Source organism: Columba livia, chromosome 3 (assembly GCF_036013475.1).
Source record: "Columba livia isolate bColLiv1 breed racing homer chromosome 3, bColLiv1.pat.W.v2, whole genome shotgun sequence".
Lineage (NCBI taxonomy): Eukaryota > Metazoa > Chordata > Aves > Columbiformes > Columbidae > Columba > Columba livia.
In genome coordinates this window covers 31,396,086-31,407,812 of record NC_088604.1, presented here as the reverse complement: position 1 = coordinate 31,407,812, position 11,727 = coordinate 31,396,086, and the positions used below count along the sequence as shown (strand labels likewise).

The following is an 11,727-nucleotide window of genomic DNA, read 5'->3' as shown; positions in this document are numbered from 1 at the left end:
ATTGTGTGATGAAGTATTTCCCAACCCACTAGCAACTAAAGAGGCAAAGCTTTACTGGAAATAAGTATTTTAATAAACAGCATATATTAAAGATAGCTGACCCAGCATATCTTTAGGTAACGGAAAATGTCAACATATTTTGGGAAAACATAGCCGTCACACTACACAAGGGCAGCTAGAATGAATCAGGTATGAAAACTAACCAATTTTCCAATATCCAAAACATGCTGCAGAATTCAAGTTTGTAGAAGATTAAAGGTTCAAAATATAACTACCACTAGTCAACAGATTTTATGAAAAACATGCTTTAGTAAACCTCATTTTGATAAACCTAGTGGAACAGACTTAATACTTTTGTAGAGCATCGCAGCACTGAGTCAAATACCTTAACTTACAACTAGCGTGATACTACATCAATAAAATACACACTGGGTGTGCAAAGAGGCAGATTTCAATGAGGAGCTTCCCCACTGGCTGCAAGTCCTGCGAGTTTTAGGGAGGTTATTTACAATAAGACTGAGACACTTAAATGCTCTGATAAATTAATGCAAAAGGCAGAGCTGGGCAAAACCTTGAATTCTTACACAGAGCCAGAGTAATGCAAACCAACAGAAATTGTGAGGTAAAGCTGACTTGCACTCAGGCACAGTGTGCTTTTGCTTAGCAAAGGGCAAAAATATCCATACAGGAAAAAGAAATGCAGGGCATAAAACAGGAGACTGTCCTGGGCTCTCCGATGAACTTTTATTCAGTTTTAATGCCCACTGTGGTGCTGTGGCAAAAGCAGCTAATAGGAACTGTGAATACGTAAGCTGCAGCAGGTAGAATAAAAGATAAGATGCTGAAGAATCAGCAAAACACCAGGAAGGAAACACAAAGGGATGAAGAAAACATTTACAGCTGAAGACTAGAGAAGATCCATTTGTTTGAGCTATCAAAAAGAACTTGCACAGAAATAGAGCACATGTTCACACATTTTAATATTGACAGCTTATTCTTATTAGTAAGTACCCACACAAGTGGTAGATTTACACTGTACTACAGTATTTACAACTAGGCAATTTCTTGAATGAAGAACTGAGCTCAGTCTCACTGAAAGATATTGAGTACAATGACACATAACTTTGTTTCAAGACCTGCAATATTAGATCATCTAATGCAACTAGTGACCTTTGACCGTAAGGTATGAGATAGTAATGTTATTTTTCCTCGAGCAGCATTTAGCCAGCTTTCAAACAGACATCTCTATTTATCCAGGCAAAGTTAATGCAAATAACACAGAATAAGCTAGGTTATAAAGAACAGTACTCCAGAACTGCATATCGAGCACCCCTATGCTATTTGCAATCACAACCTGTCCCTGCTGGAATTAAGGCTTCATTTCCATTATGCCATTTCCAGCCTGTCCATCTGAGACAGGATAAACCAGAGTTTCTGTCCCCTCTGCACACACAGAAAGAAACTCCAGCCCACTCTAACAGGAGCAGATGGGATGGTTCTTGATTAAGGGGCTTCTACCAACGAACCACTGTGCTAAATACCATTATCTACGTTCATGAACTGCAAAGTTCTTTTAAGACACTACATAAATATTTACATGAAGAAACCCAAGCCCTTATACATCTCAGTAAGATCCAGACTACCAATTCAACATTACTGCACTTGCATTTATACTTGCATACTGTAAATAGCATTAAAGATCAGGTGTACAGTGAGCAAATAACAGTTCCAAAAATTGAGTTGCAGCATCATGTTTATTTACATAATGTGTCAGAAAACTATTCACAGGCATGACAGAAACAAGCTTCACAACAAATCTAGGTGAGATTTTTCTGTACATTATATTTTTCAACAACTAGAAATATTTTATTAGCAATAATTACATTTATACATTAAAAATCTATACAACGTCCTTTTCTTTCCCAATCTCCATAACGTGTAGGTTCAGGGCCTTTGGGTCCACCCCTCTCTTTTGTAGTAGGATTGATTCCATCAGGGAATTCTAAAATGACAGGAAAAGTTCATTAAGATGCCTATAATGTTGACAAATATAAAGAGGTCACCATCTACAATGTTTGCCTCTTAGGTTCATTTTCAAATACAAAATCAATTCTCTTGTTTTTAAAGGCAACTTTGAGTTAAACATTTCCCAGAAACATAAAACAGTAGTTTAAGAGAGTTTTTGACTACAGTTAGGAATACATTATCATATTCAGTTATGCAAAAGGGAAAGCAACTTCATATCCGAAAGCACTAAAGCACCACAATTTCTTGTTAACTCGCAGTGAGAACCTGCCTCACTCAAGTATGCTGTGAACATGTTCACTACATCACCAGGTCACTTTCTGTGTTTGTTTAGGTCTCTAAGCACTCGGGTTTTAATTTTAGCTTTAGTTTTAAAATTTTAGCCAAGATTTTAGATTTATTCTTGTATTTGAAACACCATGTTTTCATTGATGCTGGTATGTTTTTCAAGAAATAGCATGTTGATGTTTATCAACACCAGACTAAATATCTCAGTCACAGGAGGTACTAGAACATCCTAAAAAGCTAAGTTAGACTTTTCACCTTCTGCAACTTAACCTAAGCGTGCTAAGTCACTGTGATGCCCTTTTACAAGATGGAGACTCTTCCTAAGGGAGGTATGAATGCGGCTTTCCAATCTCTCTTATGAGTGACATGCTAAGCTTACACATTAGCAGTGCTGCTTCTGTTCCAAGCTTATGCCACCTACTCGAACACCATATACCTTTTTCTGCACCTCACAGTCCTTATGCTACTCTGTGCTCTCTTACTCAGGGCCCTCTCTTAGGCAGAATAACTCAGGCCACCCATGCTGCACAGTGACCATCCCACTAGGCTTCGCCAGGCCAGGGAAGCACTTTTGGGCACAGCACCATCCTAGGCTGAGTGTTTTCTCACCCTGCACTAGACTGTGGGGCTCTCTGAAGCTCTCTGCACCCCACACATTCCTTTGCCATGCTGATTCTCCACAGCCTCCCATAAATACACATAACTCGGGGCTCCCTCAGTCGTATCCGTAACTCAGCCCTGGTGGCAAGACAAGTAATGAGCAGCAGGACTGAAAATGAGAAAAGACAACAAACAGAAATGCTGGAGTGCAGAGAAAAAGGAGGACAGTGATGAAGGGAGACTCATGTAGCTACAGGCTATACAGAAGGACATATCAGGATGCCCGTTTAAAAATTCATGCAGTCCAGGATACGAAATGTCAGTATTTGAGCACCTCTGGCGGTACATGGGAGTGCAAATGCATCTAATATTGTTTTGTAGATACCTTCCCAATATCCAAGCAGTACCGATGTGCTGACAGTGGATGCAGAAGCTCAAAAGCTTTCGCCATGACAGCTACACAGCAGTGGGAATTCAAAAGGCCAGCTTAAACTATGTTTTTTCCTAATAACCATCGAAGATACAATGGGCACCTGGCATTCTAACAAACTATTGCTGGTGTTATATGTAAAAAAATACAGGTACAATTCAATTTAAAGCAAAAAGAAACCTTGAGTCCTGTTCTAAACATGGAACATCTCAGGAAAATACAAGAATTATGCATTTGTTTTAAATGGAGTAGTGATGGCATTTATTTTCTTGGGAATAAAAGGACAAGAATTAAATAGCTGCTTACACAGTAAGCTCCGAGTCAGTTCCCAAGTGAACTGCAATCTGAAATTGCTTGCGGCCATTTCGGTGATGATACTGTAATTTTTCAGTGATTTTATCATCTGGATATTCATAGTAATCTATTGATATATTAAAAAAAGCTTGTCCTACAGACCTTGAAATAGATAAACATGGGTTATCTCTCCTGGTAAACAGCAGCAGAACATCACACCATGATGAATAAGATAAAGCACAACTACCACTTTTAGTTAGGGAAGACAGCTAATTAAAAAGGAGGAAGAAAGAGACTGTGTCTTTTTCCTGTCTGATAAAAATGTGTATGTTTCTAGTGACTTCAGCAGAGATTTATCTGCACCCCAATCTTGTCAGGTTCTCTAAATGTAGCCCCACTAAGGTCACTGCAACACATCAAAATTAGCAGCTCATTAGGTCTCCCCTGACCCCACTGAGCAGCTCAGTAACTCAGTATCTCTTGTTGCTTTTCAAAACACTGCCTATAAAGCTTAGGGGAAAGACTGACCATGAAACTCAGCATGAATCAGAAATCTTTTGTGGATCAAAACAGGTTTTTGGGATCATAAAAAGTAGCTGGTGCCCTCATGAGTTCACCACCATGATTCATAGCTGTACTGTAACAGACCAGCTACATTTCTCAGAATCATGGAAGAGTTTATGGTGGAAGGCACCTTTGGGTGACATCTGGCCCCAACCCTGCTCAAAGCAAGGCTGATGTTAGGTCAGGACATCCAGTCAAACCTGAGTATCTCCAGGAGAAGGGGAATCACATTCTCTGGGTGACTTGTCACAATGTTTGACCACCACTGTTTTAAAGCTTTTTTTCCCTCATACATAATCTGCCTCAACCTGTGCCCACTGCCCCGCCTCTGTTTTTTTCCAAACCATCAAGATAAAAAAGCTATTCTGAAGAGTGCTGAATGCCAACCCCTCTTCTTAAACTGACATCGGCACTGCATCACAGGGTCTTGCCTTTGAAACATGGCTTTTGATTTTGTAAACCATTACTTACTTTCCAGGGGTTCCCTCTCCATACTGGACTCCTCTGGTTCATCAAATCGACCTAGTGGTAACTTCGGTTTCTTAAGTGGCTGCTTAGCAGGTTCAGATCTTCCTCCTGTCTTAGAGCTGGTGCTTCTCAGAGAGCTGCAAAGCAGCAATGACTCTATCAAACAAACAGACACGTGGCATAAATGTTTAATACCAAGTAGCTCTATGGCTGTTCAGAACACCTCTGAAAAACCCTCACTTCAGAAACTATGGAGTGGAGCACAGGAAAACAAACTCCAAATATTAGTTTAACATTCAACTCACGAACACCTAAGAAATCAGCACAGATAATTATTTTTGGCCCTAGAAACATATGCAGGCAAAACTGTGTTAGTTGTATAACTCAGTTCACATCAACAGTGTATTTTAAACTGCCTGAACTTATCTTCACTGTTATCTTCTTGTATTTTAGACTCTAAGTAGTAATTAGCTAGCACAGACCAGTACATTCTGTTCTCCTGGAGAAGTCCTAACCTCCCCCAAGAAGCCTGCTGACTTCCAGGTCTTGGCTCATTTCCAACAGCTTTTGAGTCAGAAAAAGCTTCTGCTTTCCCAAAGGAAAGTTTTAAAAAAATAAAATGTTGTTCCCTTAGTAACAGGTTTTCCAGAATGCTGATAGAGAATAGTTGGGCTTCCCTTATGACAGCAAAATAATTCAGCTGGTAGTCAAGAACGGGACAAAATTTGAACACATTTAAGTTCAATTATATAACTGCATGCAAATGCTTTAATTAGAAGTGTAAACTTTTTTCTTTTGAAGTCCTACTAACATTTTTTTAACATAAATGTAAAAGAAAGCCTATTAATAGCCATATCTGAAGTTCTTTCAAGTAGTATAAAACCACAGGTCTACGTATATCTTAGGTCAAATAATTCAAGAGTCATAAACAAGTCAAAAATTACTTATGAATATCGCTCAAAACGACTGATATTTTTGTGTTTGGTTAAAAAAACAGATGTCCACAGCGAGCATAAAATACCCTCTAAAAATACTCTAGCTATGGACACAGGCTTAAAGCAGCTCTGATTTTTCTCAAGCAGGAAGACACAAACGGAAATCCTCCCTTCACCAACCTGGGAGCAAAGCACTTGAAAAAACTAATATTCTACCCTGCTGAAGAGATCATATCGGGAAACCTTCCCAAGCAGTGTGGGTTTGGCTCACCTACATATACACCAACCAACAATCCACCTGTATTCCCAGAATCAACATATTCATTCACACTAAAATACCACAAACTTAACATGACACCCTACGGTCACATAAACTATTATACCTGCCAACTGTTGCCAGTGCCCCAAAGGAATGTGGGTTTTTTTTTTGCTTTAAGCATGACATAATGGGCCTATGAACAGTGAAGAATCTAATCCTTCTGCATAGATTGGATCTTTCTACTCCTGCCAAGCATCTTGTCACTCTTCAGCAAGCTGAAAGAGAAGCTAGCTAGAAAATTAAATTAACGCTGATATTCTAGTCCATGTTCAAATAAAAGTCAGATTAAGGTACTGATAGAAACTGGTTGTCTTAGTCAGCAGAGAAGAGGCAAAATCCATTTTCCTATTTGCAATACTTGATATTGTTGATCAAAATACATTCTTCTTGACACTGAGGTGACAAAGGTTGAACATTAAGTACCTCTGAAAAAAATAAGATGAACAATCAACTTTACCAGTAAACCACATTCTACAAACTGATCTTTGACTCCTTCATCCTTTATGGGCAGTCACAAAGCCATCTGATTTATTAATTATATAGCTGCATTTGAAAATAAGTTGAAAATCCCTGGTTGCTGCACACCCAACATCTGCCTTGTGAAGCGGCCCACAGAGCATGACTTATCATAACAAAGCCATTCATCTCACCATGGCCAAACAGAGCCTAGAAGGGGCCACAAACAAACACCTAACAACATTTTTTCCAGCTCTCCCATTAACATATATGCTATCGGTCTGTTTCAGGAACATTGTACCAATAGGATCACAGAAATCTCAACTTTTGAAGGGAGCGGCCTGACCTGCAGCCCTACAGAACAGATTAAGAACAGACACTGTAAACTACTTCATTTGTTCTCTTAAGTTTCTCCATGAGCAAATCACCTGAATTTCCTCATAAAGGACAGGGAGCAATAACTGTCAAGGCCACAGCAAGTTCCCTCAAGCTATTCTAGAAATATAAAACCATACCTTAATATTTTACCGCCGTTTAAAAAGTGACAACAAGGTTAGGGAAAAAAACCCTCCAGAACGGATAGTGAGGCCTGACAGCAGTAGGTTTGCAATGTAAGGGTGCATATTAATATCTAGAAGGGAAAAAAAATGCAGGAAACCTGTAGAGAAAGCGGGGGAGGGGCAAAATCAGTAGCACCGCATGACCCGTCAGCGCCGCGGCCGGCGGGAGGGGCGGGGGTCACACCGCGAGTCGCACCGCGGGTCACAGCGCGGGCGGCGCCGCACGGCCCCCGCCCACCGCCATCTTGGGCGCCCGTCAGCAACCCCGGCGCCGACAGTCCCGGCCGCTAACCGCCCCTCTCTCCCAGCTCCCCTGCGTGAGGAAGACGCGGCGAGGCCGAGGAGCCCCTCGGCGGCAAAGCCGGGCCTCTCCCGCCCTCCGCCCGCCTCTTACTCGCTGCCCCCGGCGCGCCGCGCAGCAGCCGCAGAGCCATGGCCGCGCCGAGCCGGCACTCATGAAGGCTGTGGCGCAGGCGTCCGCGCAGGCGCAAAGGGCGACAGCGCCCGGCCTGGGGCGGGGCCGCCCGCCCGAGGGGGAGCGGCGGGAAACGCGGTTCCAGTCAGCGCGGCGGCCTTGTGCAGCGCAGCTCCCACCGGCCTCAGAAACAAGCCCGTTCCTCCCTTGCCGCTCTCTCTCTCCGAGAGACGGAGGTGAACGGCGCCTTGGGAGCCGAGTTCTCGCTGGAGCGGCTCGAGAGAGGAGCTGCCCCTCCTGCCCCTGCCTAAAGCTGCAGCATCTCGTTCCTGCACGCGATGAAGTTTGTCACAGAAATAGCTCATTTCCTCCCCCAAATGTGTACTGCAGCCCCACTAATGTGTTTTTTCCTTCTTGAAAACAAAACAAACCAAACAAACCCCACAAACAACACGAAGGCTATACGGCTATGGTAAATAGCCTCCGTAAGAGGCAGCTGCTACAGTGATGCACAGACCCAGAGCGTCCCTCGCCACTGAAGGCAGCATAACTTCAAAGTTACCAGAATGTTACTTCGACATAATAATTAATGTTTTAATTTAACACTAAACTTTATGTTTCTCAGTCCTGTACTGCAGCTGGTGCCTCTTCTGCACTAGAACAGGCATCATTCACCATCCCAGGGAGAAGGGCGCAAGAAATGCAGCAACTAAACCCAAGTGCTGCACCAGAGGACTAAGACAGCACCTTCCAGTTTCCCAGTGCACCCAGCAAAAGTGCTTTTAATACTCCCAGTATAAAGCTAACCCTGGTAGAAGTAACACCTGTGCTCATGGGGTGGAGCTCCAGTTAATGCTTGGAATATGGCAATGTTTGCTTTTTGTCACTCTCCAAACATCTCAGGTCATCTACTTCTTCCATAAAACAGGATCCAAACTACTCTGTCCACGGACACTAAACTGCAGAACATGACTTTCACTCAGTCATTCTGGGAGATCAGCATCTAAAACAGCGTTTTGTGTTCACACCTGGAAGAGTTTAAGCAAGTAAATCTCCTTGGTAAATTAACAGCAGCAACGCTCCATTGAGTTTATTGCACTACATCTGGCAATGCCTACACACTGAAAGTGATTAAATTTAACTGACTACCTTATGTGTGACATTTTCTCAATCAGCATTTTATAACATAGTTAATTGGACATTAGAGACCAAAAATAATGAGACACTCTTTTTCCTTTATTCTAACAAGAAGATGCTGGGCCACTGGATCTGAGAGACTGAAATGAATATTGATGGCTCATGCAGAAAAAAAAAATGCTCTTCTGCCCAAAAGCAGCAAGAAAAAAACCCAACCAAACAAAACAACCCGAAGAGACCTATGCCAAGTTCAAGAACTTATCATGCATATGCTCAACACAGCAAAAGCCACCATGAAATCCTTACCTTAAAAATACTCATACCAAGCTGAGTGCAGGTACAAAGTAAGAGTAAGTTCTGTTCCTTAACAGCTTAACACAATCCATGAAAAATCATGCTTATGTGCAATCTCGAATGGTAAGGAGTAAATAGCAATGTAAGATCAATGAGGAACTGTTATTCTACCTAAAACCAAGCTGCAGTCTTCAAAACATTTATCTATTCTTCATTGTATTGCTGTAAAAAATGCAAAATTCGCTTTTTACTCCTATTGGGGCCAATATTATTCAATATATTCATTAACGATTTGGACGAGGGAATTGAGTGCACTATCAGCAAGTTTGCTGATGACACTAAGCTGGGAGGAGTGGCTGACACGCCAGAAGGCTGTGCTGCCATCCAGCGGGACCTGGACAGGCTGGAGAGTTGGGCGGGGAATAACCTGATGAAATTTAACAAGGGAAAGTGTAGAGTCCTGCATCTGGGCAGGAACAACCCCAGGTTCCAGTATAAGTTGGTGAACGACCTATTAAAGAGCAGTGTAGGGGAAAGGGACCTGGGGGTCCTGGTGGACAGCAGGATGACCATGAGCCAGCACTGTGCCCTTGTGGCCGGGAAGGCCAATGGCATCCTGGGGTGTATTAGAAGGGGGGGTGGCTAGTAGATCGAGAGAGGTTCTCCTTCCCCTCTACTCTGCCCTGGTGAGACCACATCTGGAATATTGTGTCCAGTTCTGGGCCCCTCAGTTCCAGAAGGTCAGGGAACTGCTGGAGAGGGTCCAGCGTAGGGCAACGGAGATGATTAAGGGAGTGGAGCATCTCCCTTATGAGGAAAGGCTGAGGGAGCTGGGTCTCTTTAGTTTGGAGAAGAGGAGACTGAGGGGTGACCTTATTAACATTTATAAATATATAAAGGGTGAGTGCCACGAGGATGGAGCCAGGCTCTTCTCGGTGGCAAACAATGAAAGGACAAGGGGTAATGGGATCAAGCTGGAACACAAGAGGTTCCACTTAAATTTGAGAAAAAACTTCTTCTCAGTGAGGGTGACAGACACTGGAACAGGCTGCCCAGGGAGGTTGTGGAGTCTCCTTCTCTGGAGACATTCAAAACCCACCTGGACACCTTCCTGTGTAACCTCACCTAGGCGTTCCTGCTCCAGCAGGGGGATTGGACTAGATGATCTTTTGAGGTCCCTTCCAATCCCAAACATACTGTGATACTGTGAATTATGTATTTCTACATCTCCTAGCTGAGGAAGCAATAAGTCTGAACACCGGTAACAGAAATGTAGCACACAGCACAGGCGTTCTGCACTTCATGCATGATTAAATGCAATGTTTTCTTTTTTTTTTTTTTTTTTTGTTTTCCTTGCTCTGCTCACTGGTAATTTACTTCAAATACGACTGCATTCTGCTTTGCTGTTCTAAACAGCAGGGATGGAGGACCTGGGGCCAGCACCAACTCTGCAGCAGGTCAGTGTAAGCTGGCCCTGGGGCCCTCTGGAGAGCAGCACAACCAGCACTGCTGATCCTGCCCCAGCGCCTCCTGTTCCTCCCAGGCCGGGTCAGGAGGCCTGGTTATCTGAACTCTACACCTGCTCAGGGCTCTGCAACTTAGACTGGCTTGGAATGAACGGTGTTTTGTGGTCACAGAGTAAGTTTTTGACAACGTGGAATATCTTGGCTCTGCAGCAAAGCCTGGTAATTTCCACAGGAGAGCATGAGCTCTTTTTCCCAATTGGCAAACAGAAGTTCAGATGTGATCTTATGCAGTGACCTCCTAATAGTATCGCTGAGAGCTTTGTGAAGTAACAGTAGCAACCTACTGCCTTCAGGGAACAGAGATGGGCAGCTTTCTAGAGGAATGTTAAGACCTTGATTTTTCTCTCTCGTTCTGTAAGCAGCATAATTCTCTTTCAAACAGCTGTAGGATACCTGCATAAAGGAGAGGTCACTAACGCTGCAGGAGCATGAAGCCTTGACTGAAACGGGCGCGTTGGAGCACTTTATTGCTGCCACTGCACCAGGTGACACTGGATTATGTACGTGAGCCAGTATTTCTAGCTGGGGAACAGAAGGCAGAAATAGGCGGTGTAGGGGGAGTGTGCCACACAACACACGCACAGCTGGCCAAAGCAGCAGAGATTGCACAGGTTGTTCAGAGAGCAACTGCAAGCATTCCCTACAGTCTGTAAACATAAATGTGAACTTCATACACTTTAAGGACACGTTGGGGTCATCAGGCCACTCACTACTGTTCCCAGCCCCCAAAAAAGCTACCGTACTGAGAGGGCTGTCAGAGCACATATGGACTGCACCGGGCAATACAAATTAGGGGAGAGAAAAAGAATTTCATGTTCTATTAATTTGCCCTGTTCCTTGATAAACTTAGATGCAAATATCACATGGTTTCCTGCAACATCTGTTTTCCTCAAAGAACAAACCAAATTCAAGCCTCCTCAAGGAGCTATTTCAGCTTTGCTGATCACAAAAGTATGTTTTCAACTTTTGGATTTCAAGAGCAAGACAGACACTTTTCAATAGCAACAGAAACATCCAAATACTTCTGTACTTAGTTTAACCTCCTTATTGTGAATCAAGGAACATTTTGTACATCTAGCTCCCTAAACTGATATTCAAAATTTAGCCAGGAGCCAAGTACTAAAATACTGCTAAATAAAAGCAGTTGAGATGTCAAAATATAAATTAAATATTTAGAACTTAGTAGCAACATCATAATAAAAACTAATAAAAGTAGATATTGTTATAGTGGGAACGTATTTAAGATATCTTTGTGTCATAAGGACTTGCCTAACACAACTTTGATAAAATACTCTTTTAAGTATGTGCGTTTCCAAACTGTAGATGCTCATTTGAGCATCTTGGAAGCTATAGAGGAAAAAAATACATATTACAAAGGATGTATTATACAATAAACCATACCAAGTGCAAAATCGC

General features: G+C 42.7%; 1 protein-coding gene across 1 annotated transcript; it reads right to left on the bottom strand.

Annotated features, from left to right (window-relative positions):
* Positions 1 to 50: 50 nt before the first annotated feature.
* SDHAF4 (succinate dehydrogenase complex assembly factor 4) lies at positions 51 to 7,716 on the bottom strand. Its single transcript, XM_065056244.1, has 3 exons — positions 7,334 to 7,716; positions 4,673 to 4,825; positions 51 to 2,002 (listed from the first exon to the last, which is right to left on the bottom strand). The coding sequence occupies exons 1-3, from the start codon at positions 7,371 to 7,373 to the stop codon at positions 1,893 to 1,895; spliced, it is 303 nt and encodes a 100-aa protein (XP_064912316.1). The 5' UTR covers positions 7,374 to 7,716; the 3' UTR covers positions 51 to 1,892.
* Positions 7,717 to 11,727: the final 4,011 nt, after the last annotated feature.